The following is a 26234-nucleotide window of genomic DNA, read 5'->3' as shown; positions in this document are numbered from 1 at the left end:
AGAGAGAGAGAGCGAGAGAGCTAGAGAGAGCACACTTTTATCTATTTAATATAGCCTAGTTGTAAAAAATAAAGTAAGAAATCATTCCAATGTGTAATAACTATAGGACAGTAAAAAAAAGAAAAAAAAGGTTTAAGAGGGGAGTGATTAGTAAAATATGCATAAATAAAAAGAAAGAATGCTAACTAACATAAGATAAGAATAAACAAGTTTAAATGATTTGTTATTGGTTGTGATCATATTCTAAAGATTTTTGGATTATTGAAAAGTATACAGCTCCCTTTCATATGAGTGTTGAGAGCTGTATCCATAAATTAATTTTGTGCTCAAAGTGCACCAGATTGATGCATTTAACTTCAACATTTAAAAAAAAAAATCTTCCCAGGGCTGCATGCCCCCGGACCCCCCTAGAGGATGTGAGGTCCACCTTTTTTGAAAGTAGCTCTCATCCTAAAAAAAGGTTGGAGACCCCTGTTATAGAACGATACATTTGAAAATGTTAAGCTTGGCCTACCATTTTATTGGAGCGATGAGGAACAGGTGGGGCTTGAAAAGGCCCAGCTGTTCAAAGTGGGGAATGACAGAAAAAGTTTGAGAACCACTGCAGTAGAGGAACAAAATACAAATATGAACCTGAAAATAAGCAGAATAGGGCCCATTAAAAAATGACTGTTTTATTGTTCATGTTGTACACACTGAGTTTTAAATCTAAAGACTTCATTTTTGAAATGTGGTTATACATTTAAAAAAGGTTAAATAATGGTCACAGACAGGGAATTTTTTAATATAATTTTGATGCTCTTTAATAGTTGTGGTGAAGGGATCATGAATATGCATTCACTCATAATGATTCATACACAATGATTTGTTAAAATAGATTGTTCCTGTTTTTTCCTGGTGAATTTTTCCAGTTTTCTTTCAAATGTATAGATTTCCTTCAAGTTTATAGCATGAAAAAAATGTTTTACACTGTAAAAAAAAGTTCTGTGGTAATCCAAATGTTCTGCAGAAAAAAAAATGAAATCATTTTCACAGAGTTTTCTAAACAGTTGAACAGTTTTACACTACTTCATGTTCTCGAATTCTGCAAGGAAAAAACTCACACAATGAAATAATTTTTTAGATCATTGCCAGTCATCCTCTATCCTTTTGTACTCAGCTGAAAAGCTTCTGAAACTTTGGTTTGAGCATCTCCAGGTTGCTGTTGTTCTGCATCTGCTGCGGCAGGCTGCCCACCTTCATGATCACCTCGTGAGCTTCCGCAAACAACTTTTCACCGAGAGCCTTCTTCACTCGCTCCCTCCAGGCGGTCAGCTTCTCCCGGCCTTCAAACACATCCAGGCCGGTGGCAACAGGCTGTGAAACACACGGCAAAGCTCACCACATTTCAATAACATGTACATGAAATGTTAAACTGCAGTTTCTCTGCCTTGCATGCAGACAGGGTCGTCACAATGTTATTCTGACACAGATAAATAGATTTAATTAAAACATTTTTTTTAATAATTCTTAAATATTCCATCATGATTCATCCAGAACTCCCTAAGTGATGTTGATTCTGGAATCCTTCTGAAACGTACATTTTCCTTCATAATATTTCAGGGCTCGATATTTACGCACACCCACTTAAACTCTGTGTATGGGCATATCAGAGAAGTCCCTATCTAATCTCGAAGACAGTGGTGGAAGAAGTCTCCAGATTATAATATTTGTATCACTTATTCTCTAGGGGTAAAACACTGGATCCCACATCTCAAATTATGCAACTTAAACTTTGCAAACATTGTTACTGATTAGTGCTCCTCTTGACCTCATGAACGTTATGGGTAACATTTGTGCCCTTTAAAGATCTGCATCACATGTCTTTAAAAAACAGTAGTCACATGTGTTTGTATGCCAAAACACCCTTGTTAAAGTCCCAGGGTTATCATTATCATATTATTGTGCATAAAGCGATGAAACATTTGCTTTTATTTCCACAAGAATAAAAGGAATTTCCTGTGAAATCATAATAAAACCATCACATCTCTAGCATTAGTAGCAGGAGTAGTAAGACTTACCTTTATTTGCAAGTAGTACATTGTATTACAAACAAAAGTGGTATTACCTGTATGATCTCAACTATAGCCACCAGATCAGCCACAGAGATTTTGTCGCCAACTATGAACGGTTTGTTCTGCAGGAACTTGTCTTCCAGCATTTGGAGCGACTGATTCAGATCCTGCACAGCAGCGTCCATCTTCTCCTTCGGGACCTCGGAGCCCATGATGACAGGAAACAGAGCCTGTGAAGACCAATGAGACTTTGGTAAGAACAGAAGCAGTCCATAGAGAGGGGAAGTCCTGCCCATTTCCATTGGACCAACATGGCACCTCATTTTAGAAAAGATAAGTATGGTAGGCAACGGCGAAAGAAAAATTGTAGTTTGATCCTGTTTAAAATGTGCCATGAATAACACATATGAAGCTTGTCAATATAAACATCTGGATGAGAAAGAAAACACATCCTAAAGTCACATAATAGATCACTTTGTTTTCAAAAAACCAACAGCCAAACCATGGCAATGACTTGCAGTCAATCACAAGGCAGCCCTGCCCTAAAGCATACGCTGCTTTATCGCCAATTTTACTGTAAATGAGACAATAATTAAAAATGTTTTACCTCATACTATACTGATGAAGACTTAAAAGAAGTCAAGAAAAAAAATCTTAAATACGGCAATAAATCAGGTGAGAAGAAGGGCTATTTTCTCATAGACTTCTATCCAATCTGCCATCTTTCTGCAGCCATTAGAGTCACCATCTGCTGGAAATCTGAGAAAATGTAGGTTCAAGCAATCCGCATTGGTTTCAGTTTTCCAACCCTGCAGGTGCTGCTTTGTGGGACAAGGCCTGTTGATGAATAATGTGTGTGACGAGAGTTTTATTCTACTGAGCAGTTTTAGACAAAACGTATATGTACTATGACAAACCGTAACTTTTCTGACATGCAAAATTATCTTTAAAATTGACACGCATCATATGTGTAATTCATAGCACATATCAAATGGGATAAAAAAAAAGTTTTGTCTCCAGCCCCTGACTACTCTACATAATGTATCCTACATAAGGTCTGATGGAGAGTGCTAAAAGGTTGTCCTTTCAATAGGACTATACTATAAGGCCCCGGCCCCACGGGAACGAAAACGGGTTGTATCCGCATATTTCTCTTGCGTATAGCCCTTTTTGCCACACGACGCCATAACGATACGATAGAAACGGACCCCGCAAACGACAACGGGTCCAAAGGTGGATAGATCTGGGAACGGAGCGCTCTGGGGGGTCCAACGGCTCTGTGTGATCGCCTCTATACGATCATTTTGTGATAATGATGATGCAATAGCCCTGCCTCCCCCCACCTCTGCTGCTCACCCCCGCAAAAGTACACTGCACACTGAATTCAGATTATTTATCTTTATCTCGATATGGACATAAACGCGAGTGAAGTCTAATCTGGCAGTACGGAGACACGCAGCTCCTCCCGCTGTGATGCAGTGGGAGCAAAACACACACTTCAAGTCAGATCATCACCCTTAGCTATTTTAATTACCTCTCAAACTACCTAAACTAGTTATAAATGTTTATTTTTACTGTCGGCCGGGTCACTCATTACTGGATCAGCTGCTGCATGAGACAGACACTGACGCTGTCAGAAGAGAGGGAGGAAAAAGAGAGGCCAGGCTCCGTGTATTTTATTATTATATAGTCGTTATTCATTTGTTTTAAAGCTCAATAAATAACAAAGAAGACCTTTGACCGGCACTTTTATAACTTTGTCTTAACACACGTTGACCGGCGAAAAACTCTGCCCGGTTCCCTCGGCCCCCACCGCGGAGAATAAACAGAAGTGCAGCCATGACAACCATTCTTCTTCGCTGCTTTTGTGGAGGAAGTTGCTGCTTTTGTGGAGGAAGTTACAGCGCCACGTACAGGCTCGGCATATGTACTGCAGCTTTTCCAGCGGTTGGATCTAAACGGAGCTGTCTCGTGTGGGCAGACACTATCCGGTGTATAGAGTGGCGAAGTCACGCCCATCTACTTCCGCCCCATGGGACCTTATTTCGGAAAAATAATGTATTGAAGTCAATGGAGAGAGAAAACTTATCTTTCGATCCCGTTTGAATTGTGCCATGAATTACACATATAATGTTTGTCAATCTTAAAAAATCATTTCCAAAAAGTCACAGTTTGTCGTAAAACTGTTGAAATATAAGACTATGAAAAATACGTAACTAGAAAGACTACAAATCCCAGAGTCGCGTAAGTGATGTCACAATTGTTTTCCTCCACTAAGAGATAGCTAAGATCAGCGCCATATAGATATAATCTATCTATATGGCGCTGGCTAAGATAAGATAACTTTAACAAGATGCCTGTGTGCTTAGTACCAGATTGTTATCATACCAGCAATGGGTCTTGCTCGTTCTTTCGCTTCCCGTCTGATGAAAGGACCAGGAGTGTCTGGATCAAGTTAGCTACCTAGCTAGTAGCTAGCACGTTAGTTAGCATTACAGCCATGTCATATTTATTAGCCTTAACATGAAGTAACATTAAAGGGGACCTATCATGCAAAATGCACTTTTGTACGTCTTTTATACATGAATATGTGTCCCCGGTGTTCCAGGGAACTCACCAAGTGTCAGAAAACACAACCCTCTCTATTTTCCTCCATACCCAAATCTCTAAAAAAGGGGCTGCAACGGATCTGATAAAAACTGATCCAGATTTGAACACTGTCCTGACGTTAGGACAGTGGCGCTACGGCTATTGGGCCAACTCCACCAATCAGGAGGAGACAGCCACGGCCATTGCCGTTCGAAAGCGCTGGAGACGCTGTAGTACATATGCCAGGCCTGTAGGTGGTGCTGTTCTCACAGAATCAGACCTTTCCAAAAACAGAGCTAAACATTTTCAAATTGAGCTAAATGAGGCATGGCTAAAATGCATGATCTGTTTGGTATTTTGAAAAAAAAAAGTATAAATATGCCTTATATAGGTATGGTCCTACACTATATTATTCAAATATAGCATGATAGGTCCACTTTAAGTAACCCAAAATGTTAAACAGTAAGAGTAGTAGTCATATTTCGTGAACCCTTTGAAGAGTACTGTCATCGGTGTGATCATTCTATAATACACACTTTAAGACCGGGGGAGAAATGCTAACGCTAACGCTAGCATCGGCGATCTTTTGCACTTCATGCTATCTGCACAAATGGTTGACATTAAACATTAAAAAGACCAGGCAGTTCAGAGAGAATCAAAGGAAGGCAGGCAGGCAGGCAGCTTTGCATGACATTCTTCTGGACGTGTTTCATTGTGTTGATAGTGAGGGTAGTCAATCGTTTTGTTGACAAGACAGTAGTGACGGCCATCTTGGTGACGTGTGTTGTTGTGCAAGTCTGCGAGACCAGAGATGTAGTTCATTGAGCGTTTCACACAAACAAATGTGTTACTTCACAGTTTTACGACACTTTTTTTTTTTTTTACTTGCAAAATTATCTTTTAAATTGACAAACATCATATGTGTAATTCGTGGCACAATTCAAACGGGATCGAAAGATAATCTTTCTCTCTCCATTGACTTCAATACATAATTTTTCCGGAATAAGGTCCCATGGAGGTCCAACGGAAGGGGAGGGACTTCGCCACTCTATATTGCGTGTGGACGGAAGCTTTTTGGCGATTGCGTTTGCGTTAATCCTATGTGTTTTGCCGTATGCGTTCCCGTGGCCTAAGTCTCAAATTAATTTGTCCAAAATCAAAACATTGTAAAGATCATAGCCTGCTCAAAGTCAACACATAAACATTATCATTTTGAGCCTTTTAGCATGCGGATATTAGCATTTAACAACTCACAGGGCTCCTAGCATGACTGTAGATTTGTCTTGTTAAAGCATGATCAAAAACTGCCTAAAAATATAATGTCCATACATTTAAACACTTTGTAAGTATATATTTCTTCATAAACTACACTCAAATATACCTTTAATTGTCAGATAAGGATAGTCAAACATTATATAATTACTTTTCAGTGCTCGGAAGGGCCAAAATAAACAAAGCGATGTTTGAACAGCTGTTTACTGAAGTGTGTCAGGTGATGATACAGCGCCGGGTTGATCGGGGACTCGTACCTTGAGCAGGAAGACCTTGGACCCGTGAGCTCTGAGGTTCATGTGCTGCCAGGACAGGTATTCATTAACACGAGCACGCTGCTGCAGGTCAGCTGGGTACCAGTGATCTGCCAATGACGACGAGTGTTTCTGCAGCATGTACTTCAGGATCGCCACGCTGCAACACAGACAGCATGGAGAAAATATGAGGAACCAAGGCATGTTTTAAAATACCCTTTGTGAAAGTGTTTCACCTCATTGCTTTTGATCTGCACTGGAAATGTAATCAAAAGGCCAGGTAACAGTAATGTTATCTCAATTTCAAAAACTAGGAAATTGTCACAGGAACTCTAAATATTGACATTAGTAGAACTTTTTTAAAGTTTACACTAAATAATCTCTTTAATTACGTTCAACAACCAGGTTGACGGTGCAGACGTTCCTTCGTCCTTCATCCACTATTTCCACTTCTGGGGATTTTAAGGTAATGATTGGATAAAGCTAAAGTGTACCTGTTGAATATTTTAACATCACAAACTCAACAAAACACATCTTTAAACCATCATAACTTACTTGCAGGTGTCTTAATATGAAAAGATGGATCAAACTTGGCCATTAATGCTGGCTTTGAAAACAAATTGGTATCTAAAAGGAAGTCAACCATTAACCCGAGTCTTTGTTATACCTTTCCGTCAGAACGAAGCTTCCATCCTTCATGACGGGAACCTTCCTCATGAAATTGATCTTTCCAAACTCCTCGCTGTACTGTTGCCCTGAGAGAAACACACACAAATCAGACTCACAGATGTGTTTGAATAAAGACAACATTTCAACCAAAAATATAAAAAGTATACATGAATGCATGGGTTCTTCCACCATTTGGCGAAGAAGGGTAAAATGAAAAACATGAAAAAAAGATGGTGTTTTTTTAACCCTCCCAACAGCTCTGCCCTTTTTTTTTTCTTTCCCTGTCACGTCTCTGTTATACTCGATCACCTCAGGGACTGAGGAATGTTTTGTCTGGATGCTTTGACCTTTGGCCCTCTACATCCCACTCTCTGTTTGCCTGCAAAGTGGGTTATCTAGGAGTTATCGCACCTCTTCTACTCCTCGCTGGTTGGTCAGCTTTCTGGGTGAAAATCTTGTTGTTAATACATCGCTCTGCTGGGCCGACACCAGGTCAACATATTGGTAATGCCTGGGAAATTGCGTTTTAATTTCTTTAATGGGAAAACTCTTTAACTATGTTGTTTTCAGGTCAGTGAAAATCAAGATGATCAAATAGCAAAGTAGATATGCTTGTAATGATTCAGCAAGATCCATAAACTGATGTGCCCGTGTGCTACCTCTTATTTTCACCTTGGGCCACCCTGGCAAATCAAATGCAGAACCAAAGATTGAAGTCTGCCGACAGGTCTGGGTGAGATGTAGCAATGTAAACTAATAGGAGTTCTTTTTTATGTTAATGTTTACAGATCAAGTTCAAGGCCTGCGGGATGTTCAACTCCCAACAGCAACAAGTGTTAGAGTAAAAAAACACAAAGAGAAAGAAAAGGCTACAAAAACACGACAATGTGCCTTTATCTAAGTCAAGCCATTAAACTCTGCAAACTCAACATAGGGGAACTTTGTGTATATTAACAAATCATAGAATAAACTATTTTAAGTCAGAGCTATAAACTACTTGAACACAAATAAAGTGGAAGTGCATGCAATCAAAAAGTCTCGTTCCTGTCTCTTCTGTGAGATTACCTGCAGAGAGTTCCACCAACTTAAACTCAAAGGGAATCCCGATAGCTTTGGCCAACAGGAAGACGGAGCGGCAGGGCTGGGAGTGCAGGTCGAGGTAGAGCTCCATCCTGTCAGAGTCTGAGGCTGCTGTGAGTTCAGCCCTCTCCCGCCGCGCCTGTTATCCTCCGTCCGACAGGGACTCCGCCTCTCCTCGCTGTGAGGCTCATTGATTTTTAAACGGTGGCGACAGTTCAAAGTAAGCAGGCCGTCGTGGTTGAGCGGCCCGACCTTTGGCCTCCGCTTTGCTCAACATTTTGTAAACATTGTGGAGATTATCACATTTTTATCTGCTCGCCGTTCCCCTAGTCTGTAAATAATTGTCCTCTTTGTAATGAGTTTACAGCAAATCATATGGATAAAAGATAAAGATAAAAATATGTTATTGTCATTTGATGAGGCTGGCTGTGGCTTATGCTGCGTTCACACCGGACGCGATGCGAATATTCGCTTCGCTCTAATCGCTCCTATCGCATCGCTCTAAACGCTCGAGTTTCACCGCGGCTGCCAGCTGTGTTTACTCGCATCATTCAAACAAGACGCGCTGGCTCGGGAGCTCCAACTACAACAACATGAACATATTTGCCCGTGATTAAATTGTAATACACGTTTCTAAATGATGCCGAAGTAACAACATACTGATACCGGTTAGTAAAAACCATGAATTAATGCTTGACAAGTCTGCAGACAAAACGGCAGGCGAAACATCTTTTAAAATGCTTGTTTTCTGAATGAAGATCGGGTCGACCAGGCTAAGCTAACGTTGTATATGCTCATTCCACACTCATAACAACGGCCTACAGACATAAATAAACCAGCGACTGTATTCGCCATGGCACAGACAGTCTGTGGTTTGTACTTGTTTAACTTTTGTCCAGTTTCTGAACAGATATGAGGAGCTGTGAGCTCTGTGTGCTAACTGCTAACAGCTAACGGCTGATGTTGTGTGGTTGAACGTCAGTGACGGCAGGCTGAGATCCTCACCGCTGATTGGCTTCCGCGAGAACGCGTCACGTGAATTTGACGCTCGAGTTGAAAAAATTGAACTCTCGCATTTAACGCGGCACCGTTCAATCGCCTCAATCGTGTGATTCGCGCCGCGTCCACCGCTTCATGCGCACTGTCGGAGCGAATTCGCGTCTGTCCGCGTCTCTGCATTGACTTTACATGTAATCGCACCGCCCCCAAACATCGCATCGCATCCGGTGTGAACGCAGCATTAGGTTAGGGAAAGGGATCTAGGGCTGAGGGAATCGTAAAGTTGACTTTAATTACATGTATTATGTCAACACATTTCACACAACTGAATTAGGTTAGTTGAAAGTAATAATATCAAGTTGAACCTGTAATATTTTGTATTTACACTTAATATGATTGCTTTCAACTAACCTAATATGTTGTGATGTGAAATCTGTTGACATAATACATTTAATTAAAATCAACGTTTCAGTTTTTAAATCAGAATTTCAAATCAGAGGGTTGGTATGTTTGTGAAATCCAACTATGGCATTTTTTTTTGCATTGTGCAAAGTGAATTTGTACGTTTTTTGAGTAGAAATCTTGCTGAAACAGTTGTTAGCTATGAGAGTCCAGGGGAAAATATATTGTTTTCTTGTTGCAGTCATTTTGTAATCCCTTTGAATGGAAGAGGATTAGTTCCACATGTGAACAGCACATTTCACCATTGATTTAAGTAATCTGTGAAAATGTTGCTGTGGTTACGTATTTGTGTTGGTTCATGTTGTAACAGTTGAAAGACTTACAAAGAAGGTTTTGTTCCTGTCGAGTTTGAATGATGTGTGTTTTTATTAATAGTCTGGAGCAGGTACTGAATGTTTTCGTCCTTTGACTGGGTCTACTTTCTTGGTTATAACTTTATACCGTAAAGATAATACTTCCATGGTTTCTTACTGTAAAGTTTCTAGGTCTATTGTCGTTGTCATAATCTGAACACAAAGTGCACAGGGCTCTCATTAAGATAGTGTTCAATAATTTTACAGAAGGTGTTTTTTATTTAGATTATGAATTGTTCTACTCTTTTTCTCAGTCAGGTTTGTTTGACTAGAGTACTTTATGAATTGTATTAATTACTTATTTTGTACATTAATAAATTGTAAATGCTTTCTAAATCCCTTTTAATATGTTTTGTTCATGACTTTAGCACGTCACAGCTGAAAAACAGCATTGTTTTGAATATTTTGATGAGACTGTTAACAGCTGGGAGAAGATGGATGGATGGATGGATGGATGTTAACAGCTAATCTGCTTCTGATCCAGCCAGATGGCTTTATGGAGTAAGTGGTCCTTGTGTTTTCTCTTTGGCAGTTCTCTCTCTCTTCTCTCTTTCTCCTAGGGGCGGCGGGGTGAGGCTAAGCAGGGACTCCATCAGCCACTGTGTCTTCCACTCAGACTTCTCTGAGCCCTGCAGGACCCAGACAGCATCAGAGATACAGTCATCCAAAATGATCTCAACCCAGAACAACTGAATGTTCTCTTCTCATTGAGATAACAACATGCAATGAGACTAAAAAGCGAAATAATGTCTCTTTCCCTGCATTATCTTTTAGACATAATTAAGGGTGTAAAGTAAACCTTACTAATTCAGCGATATTTCAAATGCTGAGGTCAACCAATTTACATAAGGCTCAATTAACAAACAACCAAACCATAATGTGGTAAATTATGAACACCACAGGTGAAAACATGCATAAATAATTAATTAGAAGAGAGGTTATATTCAGTATAAATTAGCCAGAAATCAAATCGTAAAAGGGACGCTGGTCTTTTTATTACTGTATGAGAGCAGATGTGTCTGGCTTTTCTCTGCTTGTTAGTCAAAGTACATAATGTACCTTCAATCTTATGGTTAGGGTCAAAATATGTTAACTAATCGCTATTTGTATGATCGCTAAATTATTTCAGTTGTTAATCAATCCAAATTGCTTTCAGTTACATTTAGTTACGTTAATTATCTTCTGCAAAAAGATTGGATGGTTTCTGGACCTGGTTCAAACAAAGTGTATCCAGGGAATCAGATGCTAACTTGTTGGAAATGGATAGTGTTAATGTTAGTTGATTCAGGAGATGGAGGGATTTCATTCATGGCACACTTTTTAAAGAGGACACAGTATGATGCTAATTTTCAGGTTCATAGTTGTATTTCGTGCCTCTACTGTGACGTTTACATGGTTTCATTTTCAAAAAGGTCTTTATTTTTCTCACACTGCCTGTGCTACAGCTCCTCTTTTTATTTGTTCAAGTCCAAATCAAATGTGTGACCTCCTGACCAAGCCATGTCTGTCATGTCTGTTTGCAGAGTGCCCTTACTTCTTGTACCTGTTGTGGAAATGAATTAGTAAGCCAATGCTGCAAATGAAGTATACTTGAAGTCAATGTAAGGTGAATTTACCAATTCATTTCACGTTATAATCACCTTTAAGTTGATAATCTCATCAGCAAGCCGCTCCTCCGGGACCTGCAGGTGTTCACTGTCATCTGACATTGTAGTTGTTTTTTCAAATTCAGAGTTCAGGATGAGGTCAGACCACCTGGTTTGTGGCCCCATCCATGGTGACTAGTTGTTGTAACTCAGAGGCACAACAAAGGGGTTCTTCTTACCATCTTTAGGAACAATTGTAAAAAGCAGTGATTCAGAGCCCATTTTCATACACTCATATAATTCAGACAAACGTGTTGGTCTTGATGTCCACATCATAGTCTATAGGATGGTCTCTCAATTTCACTGACTGTTAGGAGGATACGTCCCCTACTGTCCTGGGAGGCAGCGCAGGTCCTGGTCCAGGCTCTTGTCGTCTCACACCTGGACTACTGTAACTCCCTCCTGGCTGGTCTATCTGCAAACGCCATCAGACGCTACAGCTAATTCAGAGTGAGTGTGGACGGTCGGAGAATATACTGCGTTAGCTTAGCCAATCTCCATTTAGAAAACACGCATTTTAAAAGGTTTTTCGCCTGCCGTCTGTCTGCAGACTTGTCAAAGCATTAATTCATGGTTTTTACTAACCGGTATCAGTATGTTGTTACTTCGGCATCATTTTGAAACGTGTATTACAATTAAATCACGGTCAAATATGTTCATCTTGTTGTAGTTGTAGCCCCCTTGCCAGCGATTCTCTCTCTAGTTTAGCATACTCAGCCCGACTCAGCCTGGTTGTTCCTGGCCCTAGAACCACGATTTTATGGGGCCAGAAAAACTGTGAATTAGGACCCGCTAGCCGGTACTAGGCCAAGTGGAAACGCAACCAAAGACGGGCCGCTGACGTCACAGCTCTCTTAAACGGGGCTCCGCGCTGCAGTGGAAACGCGCCATAAATGCGCTATTGCCACACACACACAGAGCCGAGCTTGAATGACACAAGCACACATTTATTTCCATGCAACTCTCTGATTGGTCTGGTGTCATGCCTCTGTTGCATTCACTGAACACGGGAAATTACAGTCCTGCCGTCCTCTCTTGTGTCATGATGAGGTTCACGTAAAGCACGGTTAATGTATTATATTATTGGAGGGAGAATTGTCCGGGGCTAAAGAAAAAACATTCGGGGCTTTAGCCCCGAATGCCCAGGCCAGGCGACGCCACTGGTCGCTTTCATTGATGCGTTTGGCACCCCGGGCCGTTGTTTTGATATTCCGCTGAAGTATACGCTGTGACGTAATAACTCTTTTTATTTTTTTCGAGGGAAGGGGTGGGGGTCAGAGGGCCTAGGTATAAAAGTCACGGCCCGCCACTGCCTTTGAGCTCCATACTGTTTCAGAAATAATCCTTGATAATCCATGATATGGCGTTTCATCACCGCAGTATTTAGTTTAGACAGTAGGCTATCTGCCGGTAGAATCTCCCGCATGAGCTAAGCCCCCTCCTTTTTTTTTTTATTGATTCTTTTTTTTATTAAAGAAACAGGAAGTGAAATAGAGGTATATGAGGCATGGCTAAAATGGGTGATCTGTTTGGTATTTTGAGCAAAACACTTCATAGACATGTTTTTTATATATTTTATATATCTGAGACCTATGCTATTGCCTAAAAATAGCATAATAGGTGACCTTTAACTTAGGCCTTGTAACGAATTCACCAGCACTTACAATGGTATGACTTGCTTGAAGTGAATATATCTTGCTTTCCTAGTTGTTCGGAGTTTGATTCTTGTTGTTTTGAATGGTTTTTGCATTTATTGTAAGTCGCTTTGGATAAAAGCGTCAGCCAAATTAAATAAAGTATAAGTATAAGTTATATATATATATCTCTTAATATAATTCACTGACAATAACAGAATATGCCCAGCATGCTATTGTAATGCACAACTTGCATAATGTTGATCTTATTGTAATTCAGAAAGAGAGGCTAGTAGACAAGCAAAAAGTCTGTAGGCTACATGAAGTAATAACCGCTCATCAAACTAACCCGGCATATTAAAGACACCTTTCTTGTGAAGATCCATCACAACAACAGGTGGATTGTATCCACATGTTACACATGCATACAGTACATGTAATCACGGTCAGTAACGGCCTTGAAATGTAGATCGGCGTGAAGAACCCCTCCTTGTTCGAGAAAGTCACTTTCTCCGTTGTTTAAATCATCTCAATAACTGTGCTCAGAGCAGTATGTGTCTGGAAAAATGTTGAGACAAGTACAAATGTCAGTATATACATGCATACAATATAAGTTTGTGACCCACATTATTTTTCTAAAATCAATAATGAATTACATGTTATAAATCATCTTTTGAGTAATCCAATGAAATATGTAACATCTGAGCCAGTTTATTCTGCTATGCTGTTCTTTGATAATTGTTCAGTTTTACATTAGCCATATAAAGAAAATGTAAAAGAAATGCAAATGCTGGAGAGAACTATCAGTATAGAATAATAAAACATGGATGATATAACAGCAACATAACAGACACATAAAAACAAGTCCCTTAAAACTCCCCGACTGTATGTTAGGACAACCTGGAAATCTGTAATTGTTCACTTTAAAGTCAATGCCTGCTCTATAATCGAACAAAGCAGCGAGGTGACTGATCTGCATGATGTCTAATTTCTATTTTCATATGCGGCAACATTCACCGGTGTCCTGAGGGGAAAAGATTTGCATGTTGGGTGTTTTCATTTCCTCTGTGAGAAGCCCTGAGCGTGCCATTCTGCTCCGAGGCCCGGGAGGAAAGTGACGGGATCCATCTCCGCTGGGCCTTACCCACCATGTTTGGATTCGCAGATCTGAAGCTGTGCGGCACCACCCTCCTGCTGGTCCTGGGAGTGCTAGCCAACGCCTTAAACCTGGGGGTCATGCTGGTGCAGCAGTGGAGGTCCGGAGGTGTGAAAACCCTGGCTGTCATCATCTGCTTCATATCCCTGAGCAACATCCTGCTGCAAATCTCCACCTTCGCCCTGGTGGCCTCCGTCTGGGCCGGGGTGCTCTGCCGGCCAGACCTACCTTTCTTCTTCTGCGTCTTCCTGTTTGTGTGGCTCAGCAGCAACTCCGTCAGCTTCTGGTGTGTCTCATGGCTGAGCGTCCTCTACTGCGTGAGGGTTTTGAGCTTCTCCTCGATTCTCTTCAGGGCGATCAAGATGAACCTCTCCACCATCCTGAACGTCGCCCTGCTGGTGACCCTGCTGACCTCTTGCGTGATGTTCACCCCTTTCTTCTACTCCATTTCCATACCAAAACTCTTGTTCTTAACGTGACAGAAAAGGCTGTTTGTGTCATCAAAAAGCCTCTGTTCCCAGTCTGGGTCAACGTTAACGGTTACGTAGTTACCTTCATCTGCTACCTCACACTGATGCCCTCTGCAGTCATGCTTCCTACCTCTCTGAAGATGGTGGTGTACCTCTGCAGACACAGCTGGTCCCTGCAGAGGAAGGAGAGTGGCTCCCCCGCAGCAGGCTCCTACCTGCTGGTCTGCAGGCTGACAGTGGCTCTGGTGTGGGTGTACCTCACCACGCTGCTCACCATCTCCCTCTACTACTTCCATGCCATCTTTTCTTCAGGGCTGAGCGCAGACATGCTCTTCCTCGGCTTATCGTTCTACTGCGTGGCCGCTGCACTCCTCCTCACCTGCTCCAACAAAAACCTGAGAGAGAGGAACTGCAGGGGGGGGAACACGCGACAAGAAGAAAAGAGTGGAGTAACAGCCACAGTTTGACTGAGATATGTTGTATTGTAAAATGCAGCCCCATGTAAAAGACTGTGTATCATTACAAATTATAAAAATGTATAAACTTCTATTTATATAAATATATATAATACTGTGATATACTGTATTACTGTAAACCACACTGTATGAACTTAAGATTGAATTTGTAAATGTCCCCCTTTAATCATAACCACACCACACGTTTCAGCTAAATTGGTCCGGGAATCTTCAGGGAACGTTCCCGGTTCCCTAAGGATTTATACAATAACCTTTAGATTACTTTCAGGCAATGTTCATTTGACCGTTAGAAGTACAGTAATGTTACCTAACAGCTCTTTAAAGTTTGTATTTTTTCCCAAATACATTTCTGAAAACGTTCTGGAAATGTTTCCGGTTATTGGAATAATCTTTGGGGAACTTTCCCTAAAGATTCCATATTTAACATATTGGGAACGTTCTAGTCTTTGGAAGGCTAGAAATACATTTTTGCATTTATTATTATTATTAATAAATTATTTATTTTTGTACACAGTTTGATGTGGAAAATACCGATATTTTTCTTGCCTTTTCCAGTTATTAAAATTATTATTTTAGACATTAGACGTTTGTATTGCATGGCGATGACATACTGAGAAGCAGAGGTGGGAAGTAGTCGAGTACAAATATTTCGTTACTGTACTTAAGTACATTTTTATTTTAGTACATTTTTCTGGTATCAGTACTTTACTCCACAACTTATTTTTCTGACGACTTTTTACTTTTATTTCTTACATTTTTAACACAAATACCTGTACTTTCTACTTCTTACATTTTCCAAACAGGCTGGTTACTTTAGTTTGAATGTGTGTTTGGTGGCGTGATCATTATTATTTAGAGTCATTGCGTGCCTATTGATTTGAACACGATCCGTGTATCCATCATTTCCTGAGGCCTGTACTACGAAGCTGGTTCAACCTAACCTGGATATGTTTGAGTTAGCCGGTTGGCCCAATCCAAAACATACGCGCTCTCGCTAAGCTGTACTACGACGCTGGTTATCAAGTGGATCGCTCAAGCCAGCCGTGTCCTATCTAGTTAGGTGCGCGTTCACATGAAAGGGGTGGTATTTGGAGCATTCGACCAATCACAAACACGGACAAGCGTACTGACAGCGCAGCGTCATACTTCCTGAATGAAAAGTGAACTTTAATATTAGACAAATATGAAGAAGTTAAACTTTAAACATCCATGACTTAAACACTTTATCCAGGATAAAAGCCACATAGCTGCACCTGCAAGGTGAATACAGCTGGTAACAGAAAAAGTGTTTGAATACGTTCATTAACAGGTTTATGATATCACTGCCCCGTCTAAGACACGATCTGACTTTAATTACATTTGACTCGAGTGTTTCGTCAACTTAATGTGTTGCTTAAAATAATACTTCTGCATACAGTATGTGACACTGTGAGTGTTGCACGGCCAGATACGGCTCAAGAAGCTGACTCAAATAAGGAAATATATGATACATTATGATGTGATTGTCACGATCTGTCTGTGTTGTGTTTTGTCTTGTCTTTTTCTGTCTCTGGTTTCCTGTTTTGTTTTGAAATGTTTTCCTCCTTGTGTCTTCTCTGAAAATAAAGCTCGCTTTTGTTTCTAGACCTTTTTACCTTGTTTTGTAGTCTGCATTTGGGTCCTACCCTTTCCACGCATCCTAACAGAATGAACCGACCAAATATGGACCCAGCGGATATTGAAGATTTTGAGGTAGATCTGTTCGATCTAGACTTTTCCCTTCAATGTTATGTCGAGTGGAGTGGAACCTCGTCAAGAAGGGACAAATGGAGGTGTCTAACATGCCATGGCTGAGGAGCTCGTTGCCTGAATGGCTCAGAGTTTTTTCACGTAGCCCCGAGTGCCAGTCTCCATTCTCTGACCCTTTTTTGGGATCCCGTCTGGCGTTTGGAGGTCCACGGAGCCTCTAAAAGACCTCAAAGAAACGCAAGGTCAGGAAGCCAGCTCGTAATCCAGTACCGGCCCACACAGCCATGGATCCGTGCACCAGTACCGGCCCACACAGCCATGCTTCCGTGCTCGATTACCTGGCTCACACAGCCAGGGTCCAGGCTTCTGTTCCGTGCCCAGCAGCCATGGTCACTGCTCCAGAACCGGACCTTACAGTCATGTTTCCGTGTTCCAGTGCCGGCCCACACAGTCATGGTACCGTGCTCCAGTACCATCCCACACAGCCATGGTTCCGTGTTCCGGTTCCGTGCCCAGCAGCCATGGTGCCTGCTCCAGTACCGGCCCACACAGTCATGGTTCCGGCTCCAGAACCGGCCCACACAGCCATGGTTCCAGCCCCAGTTCTGGCCCCAGCAGCCATGGTTCCGGCCCCAGTTTTGGCCCCAGCAGCCATGGTTCCGGCCCCAGTTCTGTCCCCAGCAGCCATGGTTCCAGCCCCAGTTCCGGCCCCAGCAGCCATGGTTCCGGCTTCAGTTTCGGCTCCAGTACTGGCTCCCCGGTCGACGCCAGCCACCCGTGTTTTGTCAGTGGTTCGGCCCACTCCAGCCCCTCGTGTCCTGTCGGTCGTCCGGCCGACTCCAGCACCTCGTCTCCTGTTGGCTCTCCGGCCGACGCCAGCCCCCCGTGTCCTGTTGGCTCTACGGCCGACGCCTACCCCATGTCCTGTGATGTTGGAGGTCCCGCCGACTACTCTTCTGCCGGGGGTCCTGCCAACCCTATGTCCTGTGATGTTGGAGGTCCCGCCGACTACTCTCCTGCCGGGGGTCCTGCCAACCCTATGTCCTGTGATGTTGGAGGTCCCGCCGACTACTCTTCTGCCGGGGGTCTTGCCAACCCTATGTCCTGTCCCGTTGGGGGTCCCGCCGACTACTGCTCCGCCGGGTTTCCTGCCAACACCAGATCCTGTCCTGTTGGGGGTCCCGCCGACACCTACTCCGCCAGATTTCCTGCCTACACCATATCCTGTCCTGTTGGGGGTCCCGCCGACACCTGTCCTGCCAGGGGTCCTGCCAACTCTGTGTCCTGTCCTGTTGGAGGTCCCGCCGACACCTGTTCCACCGGAGGTCCTGCCAACTCTGTGTCCTGTTCTGTTGGGGGTCCAGTCGACACCAGCCCTTGCTCCATCCGGGGTCCCATTGACACCAGCCCATGTCATGTTCAGGACCCCGTCTACGCCTGTCCCGTCGGCTCCGGTTCCTGTCCGGCCGATACTGGGTCCTGCTCGTCCTCCGGAGCTGTCCCGTCGGCGCCTTCCTGCCCGTCCTACGGAGCTGTCTCGTTGCCGCCTTCTTGTTCGCCCTCGAGCCCGGCCCCCTGAGTGCCGCAGTCTTCGCCCTCGAGCCCGGTCTCCTGAGTTCCCCAGCCGCGGTCTTCGCCCTCGGGCTCGGCCCCCTGATTCTTCCAGCCGCTGCCTTCGCCCTCGAGCCCGGCCCCCTGAGAGCCGCTGCCTTTGCTCTCATGCCCGGCCCCCTGAGTTCACCCGCTGTGGCCTTCGCCCTTTTTTTAACTCTGCCTTGCCCCCGGGCCGTCCGCCCGAGACCCCCTCCTTGATCTCTGCCTTGCCCCCGGGCCGTCCGCCCGAGACCCCTTCCGGGTCCTCCGCTGTGCCCCTGGGCTGTCAGCCCAAACCCGTCCTCCAGACCCCCTCCACCCACCCTGCTGGAATTTTTGGGACTTTTTGGGACTTTTTGGGACGTCTGGGATCCGTCGCTTGAGGGGGGGGGTTATGTCACGATCTGTCTGTGTTGTGTTTTGTCTTGTCTTTTTCTGTCTCTGGTTTCCTGTTTTGTTTTGAAATGTTTTCCTCCTTGTGTCTTCTCTGTTCCTTCTTCCTGTGTTTGCCTTCCTGTCATTAGTTTCCCTGGTGTGTCTGATTGTCTGATTGTGTTCACCTGTTGCCCTTGTGTTTCTGCCTCCCTTACCCCAGCTGTGTCTTGTCTTGTGATTACCCCTCTCTGTATTTAGTCTTGTCTTCCCCTGTGTGCCTTGTCGGTTCATTGTCTCTCCTGTCTCCCTCCAGGTTGGTCACGGTCAGTTTTTGTGCTACCTATGTGTTTCATGCCATGTTTTTGTTCAGCTTTGAAAATAAAGCTCGCTTTTGTTTCTAGACCTTTTTACCTTGTTTTGTAGTCTGCATTTGGGTCCTACCCTTTCCACTCATCCTAACAGTGATATGATATGAATGATAATGGGACACATCGACGTCTGCACTCACAGTGCCGCGGACTGTACTTAATGTTACTCTGATCCGGTTACTTATGTTGTGGCAGATATTTAAGTAAGCTTTCTTAACGCTAATGTTATAATAGTCAGATTGCTCTGAAGATGGGAGGGGATATTCTATTAATGTTCACGTTCACACAGTCAGTGGATTTTTGCTGGCCGTCTTTCCTGCAACGGCAGTTTTTCTGTATTTCCTCTATCCTGTATGACTTGATAGCTTTAAACTCCGCACACGGAGCTCTGATTGGTCAGCAGGCGGTGCTTTCACTGAGTTGATCTCTTAGCCTGCAACCTAACCTGCTCCGGAGCAGGTTTGCCGCTCGGCATAAGTTACCATGGAAATCTAGCCTGCTAAAAAGAGAACCAGCGTCGTAGGACCGGAAAGCCCGAGTTTTCCCTGAAGTCAGCCGGCTAAGCGAAAATCCAGCTTCGTAGTACAGGCCTCTGGTCTTCTCTAAAGAAGAGGGACCAATGAAAACGTTGTCATGTTGCCGTTGTTATTATTGTTCTATTAATATAAAGGGAGGTCAGGTACTCTTTAAAACAGTTGGTAGTTATGGGTACTTTTTACTTAAGTACATTTCAAAGCCCATACTTCTTTACTTTTACTTGAGTAAAGATGTTTAGTCAGTACTTCTACTTTTACCAGAGTATTTTTTAACTTGAGTATCTGTAACTTCTACTTGAGTAAAGGATGTGTGTACTTTTGCCATCTCTGGTGAGAAGTAATAAACACTTTATATTTATTTGGGATTATATTATTATTATAAATTCATTGCAATTGGTATTTTATTGACTGTCTTTTAAATTGAAAGGCAGATGTTGTGTTCTATTTGAACAATGCACACTATTAATAAAGACCATAATTGGTTGATCAAATAATCTGATTGATGATGTGTGTGTGGTGTGAGTAGGTGTAGTTTTTAAATGTTATTGAAGTTATAATGATAAACAAAAGAGGTAAATAAAGGCTATGGTGTGATGTGTGTGTGTGTGTGTGTGTGGTGTGTGTGGGTGTGTGTGTGGTGTGTGTGTGTGTGTGTGTGTGTGGTGTGGTGTGTGTGTGTGTGTGTGTGTGTGGTGTGTGTGTGTGTGTGGTGTGTGTGTGTGTGTGTGATGTGTGGTGTGTGTGTGTGTGTGTGTGGTGTGTGTGTGTGTGTTGTGTGTGTGTGTGTGTGTGTGTGATGTGTGTGTGTGTGTGTGTGTGTGTGTGTGTGTGTGTGTGTGTGTGTGTGTGTGTGTGTGTGTTTGTGTGTGTGTGTGTGTGTGTGTGTGTGTGTGTAAAAAAATCAAAACATACATGCGTACATTTTATAATATTTGCATTAAATATATGGAGAGCTAAGTAACTTTAAAAAGGCTTTATCATTTTAACAATCACCAATAATGTATACTGACAATTTAATTGTGTCCCTCTTTGAGCACTTTTCAGTGATTAAGAGACACAACCCTGATAAAACCTTAAAAAACATGTTCACTAACCAGTATGACATAGAAGACAAAAGTGTACTATTCCTTAATCCAAAGCAAAACAAAGTGAGGAACTGTGCTCAATACCCTGGCTAGCTAAGAGGACAAGTTCTATAAACTCTCATTTGAACTATGAATAATAATTTATGATCAGTATGTTCTTCAGAAATGCAATTATATCTTAATTGACTAGCAATCTTCAAACATTTAATGCATATTAATGATAACTATAACAGAATTAATGGCACTTTTTTTTAGATCTACTCATAGGAAACAATATCCGATATGTTTCTGTCCCATCTGACTTGAGTCATTTACAAAAATGTTCAATTTGATAAACTTGGCGTCTGATCAGTTTTCACCAAACTATCCCTCAAAATCAGTTTCTGAGAGAATTGAAAAAGAAAGCACCATGCAGTTGCATAATTCTGCTTTCCTTTACAGTTTATAGGTGATTTGGAAATGTGACATCATCTATGTTAGACTTGCAGTGCGGACCTGTTCCACCGTTCAGGCAGAGAGTCATTGTACAAACATGTGGGATTTTATTAAGCAGACCGGTAGCATTTAGAAAACATTCACCAACTTGATGAAACATGCACAGCATTTACAAAAAAAAATGTAACGCTGCAAGAATCTCAAAACCCAACGGAAACGGAGACACTAAAATGTGACGCACTCAGCTGGGACCGGAGCGCTTGTTGATGTTCGGGGATTATAAAGTTGCCCAAATGTCACTGTTGGCAGTCAGTTTTTCATGATTGTAAGTGTTTTGTCAGTATATTTGAAATGACTATGTTAGCTAAATTAGCTAGCTTACAGCAGATCTGAATTAATATTGAAATAAATAATTTAATCGCATAAAAAAAGGTAATACAATTTAGATTTTAGGTACGTTTCCAGTGACGGTTGGCCAACTTTATAATCAAAAACGCTCCGGTCCTAGCTGTGTGCATCACTTTTTCATGTCCCCATTTCCGTTATGTTTTAAGTTTCCTGCAGCGTTTTGTATTTGCAGTGTTATTGTTTATGCAGTGCTTTTAGTAAACGCTGCACATGTGTTGTCAAGTTGGTGAAGATGTTTCTTCCTTTGCATGAGTTTTGGCATATTTGCCTTTTTTTATTTGATCCGCCTTGGAAAATGCAGCGCGTTTCTCGAAATATTTAGGGCTGTTGTAACGTGTTTACCCCTGTCGGCCACCATACCTCCAGTTCTTCATTTGTATCGCGTAGTGAAAGCTTAATAACTTGTGGATGAAAATCTGACTGAAACACTGCAGGGTTTGTTTCTCTCAAGCCACAGTTAAAGTGATGTTATAGTCCCTGAAGCAAAAGGTTTTAACCATGCTGCCAATCAAAACTTTTTAACATCATAGTTCTTGTTGCCACAGACACTGCAGCAGATTGATGTTGTTTGATGTAAAGTCAGAAGCTCAACAGGATGCTGAGGCATGACATCCTAAGATGGCCTTTTAGTCAGAGCGGAGCACGACTCCTGACTTTTCCCTGTGTTTTTTTATATATCTGTTGTAATTTATTGTCTTTTATTGTGATTGTAGTAATGTGTTTTTATGTGATTGTAGTATTTATTACATGTACAGCACTTTGGCCCGACCAAAAATCGCTTTTAAATGTGCTTGATAAATAAACTTTGATTTGATTAAGATAAGCAGCATCAGCACACCTCTGTGGCTCTTTTTTGATCTCCCTTCTGTCAGCCCCTCTGCCCTTTGGCCATTTTGTTGTGGCAATGCCTGCCAGGGGTCACCTGGGGTCACGGCAGAAGGAGGGAACAAGGGTTAATGCCATCAACTTCACTAATGACCCCCACTGCTTCCCCTTAACCCCATCCAGGGCCATTTTTCATAGCTCTCTGCACACAGAGGAGGCAGGCAGCTGGAGGCTGGTTGCTTCCATCCACACGTCTGGTTTGCATTAAATGGACACATGTGGTTTTATTTTTAGAAGTGCGGCTGACACGAACCCATAACCAGCCGTATGAAACATTTATCTCAGGCAGCGGATTGAGGCAAACCTTTTTTTCCTTTTTAGGGTTTCACTTTAAACAGGAGGTATCATAATGACAGGAAGCTTGTGATTTGACTCAAGCCCTTTGTTAAGGATGCCTGGCAGAGTATCGCTGCGGTGTGTAGCAATACATCTGAGAAGGACTCGGTATGGGAGCCAGATATGAATCTCCTACCACAGATAACGCATGTTAGATGTGTCAGCTCCAATTTATATATCACATGTCAGATTTAAGGGCTGGATGTTGCCGTAAAAAGCAAGTAGACTTTTTCTGTCCACCACTGAGATTTATACCCCAGGCTCTCATACAATGGCTCAGTGTTTAGTTCAAGGACACATTGCCGTTGATGGACACATTAGTTGTGGCAGCGATCAAACCTGTGACCTCTTTTATGACCGGACAATCTATTTAACCACCAGACCACCCTGCAACTACAAACAGCGAGTTGATACTTTAGTAAAGTCTTTCAAATTCTAGGGATATAGCATATGTTTCTTAATGTTCAGACTCCAACCAACAGTCACTGTAGTGCATTATAGCTTTATACCTAGGCCCTCTGACCCCCACCAATTCCCTCGGAAAAAAAGAAAAAAAAAGAGTTATTACGTCACAGCGTATACTTCAGCGGAATATCAAAACAACGGCCCAGGGTGCAAAACGCATCAATGACAGCGACCCTCTACCACACAAAACAACACCTGTGAACCCAATTTGTGTTCTTTGACATTGAAAATGATATTGCATTGTGTTTGTTACTTTCGTTGCAGTTGTATGTCTTAAGTGTAATTTGGCATGCTTTTATTTTGAAGGCGAGTTCACGCTGTTGACAGGAAGTTGTTGTTGCTATGGAAACAAGAAAAGTTTCACAGCGGGCGGAACTTGTCATAAAGTCCGCGATAATAAAACCCACCCATTTAGAGGGAAGATATGATTGGTCAATTGTACTGTCATTTGACATTACTCTCTCGTTCAGTTACTATAGCGGGCCCTCTGTGAATCGCAGAGAGGGCCAGACGAGCTTCTTTCATGTAACCCTGCACATTCAAACAGAGACTGAACAGGCAGATTCGAAGGATTTATTTCTTTGGAAATGTTATTTTAAATACAATTAAATCAAGTTTTTTTTCGGTAAAACTAATGAAAAATAATATTAAAAAAATATATATTTAAAAAAATATATATATATTTTTTAAATGTTTTTAAATATTATTTTTTAGAATATCTTAGGCCCTCACAGAGGGCCTAGAGGGCCCTGACGGCTCGCCACTGCTGTAGTGACATGTATCTTTGGGGTATCGTAGCCTGATATATCTTCTTCATCTGGGCCATGGAGCTCCATTGTTATCCAAAAACTCTGAAAAACTTCAGTAAGCGACACCGTTATATCTTACACAGGCTCCGGACTCTATGGGACTCTATGGGTACTACCCTCAATCATGCTATGCGAGCATTCACCTACTGAGATATCTATAAACGTAGCCGGCCCCTCGGGGCGGGCCTACCTGAATGCGCGCGCAAGCCCACCACCATAAGGCGGCCACGCCTCCTGACTGTCATCCTTTTCTCTTCAGCGAGCGAGCGACAGCTGAAGCAGAGAAAGTAAAACGTTTGAAAGAAGAAGAAAGAGTTATCATACCTTCATGGAGTCGCCACTTCTAGAGACCCGGGCCTGTCCTTCGTGCCCTGGCTTAATAGCGGGCGCCGATCCCCACCACCTATGCTTCGAGTGTTTGGGGGACGAGGATATGGCCGAGGCGGTGCCATTCACGTTCGCCATTCCAGCGGGGCGGATGGCTCCGTTTGCCGGGGAGGAGGATGACGACGACTTCTCGTTGTCGGGCACTTCCGGGTCCGGCATCCATGGAAGTCCACCGCCCAGGTCTGTACTTCCCCCTACACTGTAAAAAAAATTTTTGTAAAAAAACGGAAATTTTCTGGCGACGGGGGCGCCAGAAAATGTCCGTTTAAAAAAAAAAAAGGAAAAAAACTAAAATAAAATACGGAGATAACATGTAAAAAAAAAAGTTACCTACCTTACCACAAGTAGCCTCTATTACTGTAATTTTACATGAAATCTTTTTATTTTAACATATATTATTTGTTAGAATAGAGTCATAAACCTCTAGAAAACAGAATAATTATCTTTAAAAAAAAAAGCTAAAATACATAAAATTACTTTTATTATTACAAAAAAGTACCGTGTATTAGGGATTAGGACCAGAAATGTTTTTAAGCTAAAATATGATAAATATTGTTTGTTTTGTTTCTAACATGTTCAATAAATTGACTAATACAATTTTGTTTTTAAAGAGCCGCTGTTTTGGTGATGGTGTTAGTGTGATAAGTCCATGTCAGGTCCTCAGTGATGAGTCCATGTCAGGTCCTTAGTGATGAGTCAGGTCTTCAGTGATGAGTCCATGTCAGGTCCTCAGTGATGTGGACCCCGAGGAACCTGAAGCTGCTGACTCTCTCCACCGTAGTCCCATTGATGGCGATGGGGGCGTGTCCCTCTCTCTGCTGCTTCCTGTAGTCCACAATCAGCTCCTTTGTTTTGCTGACGTTGAGATGGAGGTTGTTATCCTGGCACCAAGATGTCAGGTTTTCGACCTCCTCTCTGTACGCCGTCTCGTCGCCGTCGGTGATCAGGCCGATGACGGTCGTGTCGTCAGCAAACTTCATGAAATCTAAGACCATTTACATGTAAAACACAAAGTAAACATGTCATTTTACTTTGCAAAAGCCCAAGTTTACATTAACTGTCCGATGTTTTGTAGAAAAAAAATCTAATATATATATATATATATATATATATATATATAAATAATATACATCACAAAAATAAAAACAATAAATAAAATATATTTTAAGTAATAATAAAGCAGAATAGACCGGCAATGAAACATTTCAACATTTAACAATAGCCAACATTTTGTTCAAAAGAGAACGATTATAAACACTAAAGAAATCTACCAGTTATGTGCGTGTGTTTCAACTCTCTCCATTCAAAGTCAGCGACGTTTGTAATGAATGCACCTTTATCTTTATCGAGTGCTGTTTTTGTTTGTATTCCTTCCTCTCCACTCTAGTCCCATTGTCCGGATTGATCTTGAATAGGCACCTGTTAAGACAGAAGTACACTTACATTTAGTGTTTAATTACACATTCTGTGGATGATACAGCCATTAATTGTCTTTACAGTTATACAGCTTGAAGTCAAAGGGCAATGCTACTCTTAAATGTACTTTTCATTAACTGTTATGATCATATCTGTGCATTTAAAGCATTGGTTTGAATAGTTTTGTTATATAAAGTTGTTACTTGGCATCACTATCACACTGGACAGTATCGCAGCAGGTCTGTAAATAGGAGCAAGCGGTCACTTGAAGATCATTTGAATGTGGGTAGCTAC

The 26234-nt window shown here is 42.1% G+C and overlaps 2 protein-coding genes across 2 annotated transcripts; one reads left to right on the top strand and one right to left on the bottom strand.

Annotated features, from left to right (window-relative positions):
• Positions 1 to 777: 777 nt before the first annotated feature.
• gstt1a (glutathione S-transferase theta 1a) lies at positions 778 to 8036 on the bottom strand. The gene is made up of 5 exons (XM_034117522.1): positions 7904 to 8036; positions 6837 to 6924; positions 6173 to 6329; positions 2108 to 2284; positions 778 to 1356 (listed from the first exon to the last, which is right to left on the bottom strand). Exons 1-5 carry the CDS (start codon positions 8007 to 8009, stop codon positions 1156 to 1158), a joined length of 729 nt encoding a protein of 242 aa, XP_033973413.1. The 5' UTR covers positions 8010 to 8036; the 3' UTR covers positions 778 to 1155.
• A 6125-nt stretch (positions 8037 to 14161) lies between these two features.
• Positions 14162 to 15105, top strand: LOC117472607 (taste receptor type 2 member 40-like). The gene is given in 2 exon segments (XM_034117902.1): positions 14162 to 14606; positions 14609 to 15105. Coding segments are annotated over 2 exon segments (942 nt in total).
• Positions 15106 to 26234: the final 11129 nt, after the last annotated feature.

The sequence above is a fragment of the Trematomus bernacchii genome, unplaced genomic scaffold, assembly GCF_902827165.1.
Source record: "Trematomus bernacchii unplaced genomic scaffold, fTreBer1.1, whole genome shotgun sequence".
Taxonomy (NCBI): Eukaryota; Metazoa; Chordata; class Actinopteri; order Perciformes; family Nototheniidae; genus Trematomus; species Trematomus bernacchii.
The sequence above is the reverse complement of the archived record's forward strand: the minus strand, read 5'-3'. Positions and strand labels throughout refer to the sequence as shown.

Excerpts from the sequence above, each read along its gene's own strand:
- gstt1a (XM_034117522.1), bottom strand. The coding sequence starts at position 8,009 with ATGGAGCTCTACCTCGACCTGCACTCCCAGCCCTGCCGCTCCGTCTTC. Across the intron at positions 2,285-6,172 it reads CCAAGGTCTTCCTGCTCAAG|GCTCTGTTTCCTGTCATCAT; the intron begins GTACGAGTCCCC and ends TGGTCTTCACAG. Across the intron at positions 1,357-2,107 it reads CTATAGTTGAGATCATACAG|CCTGTTGCCACCGGCCTGGA; the intron begins GTAATACCACTT and ends TGTGTTTCACAG.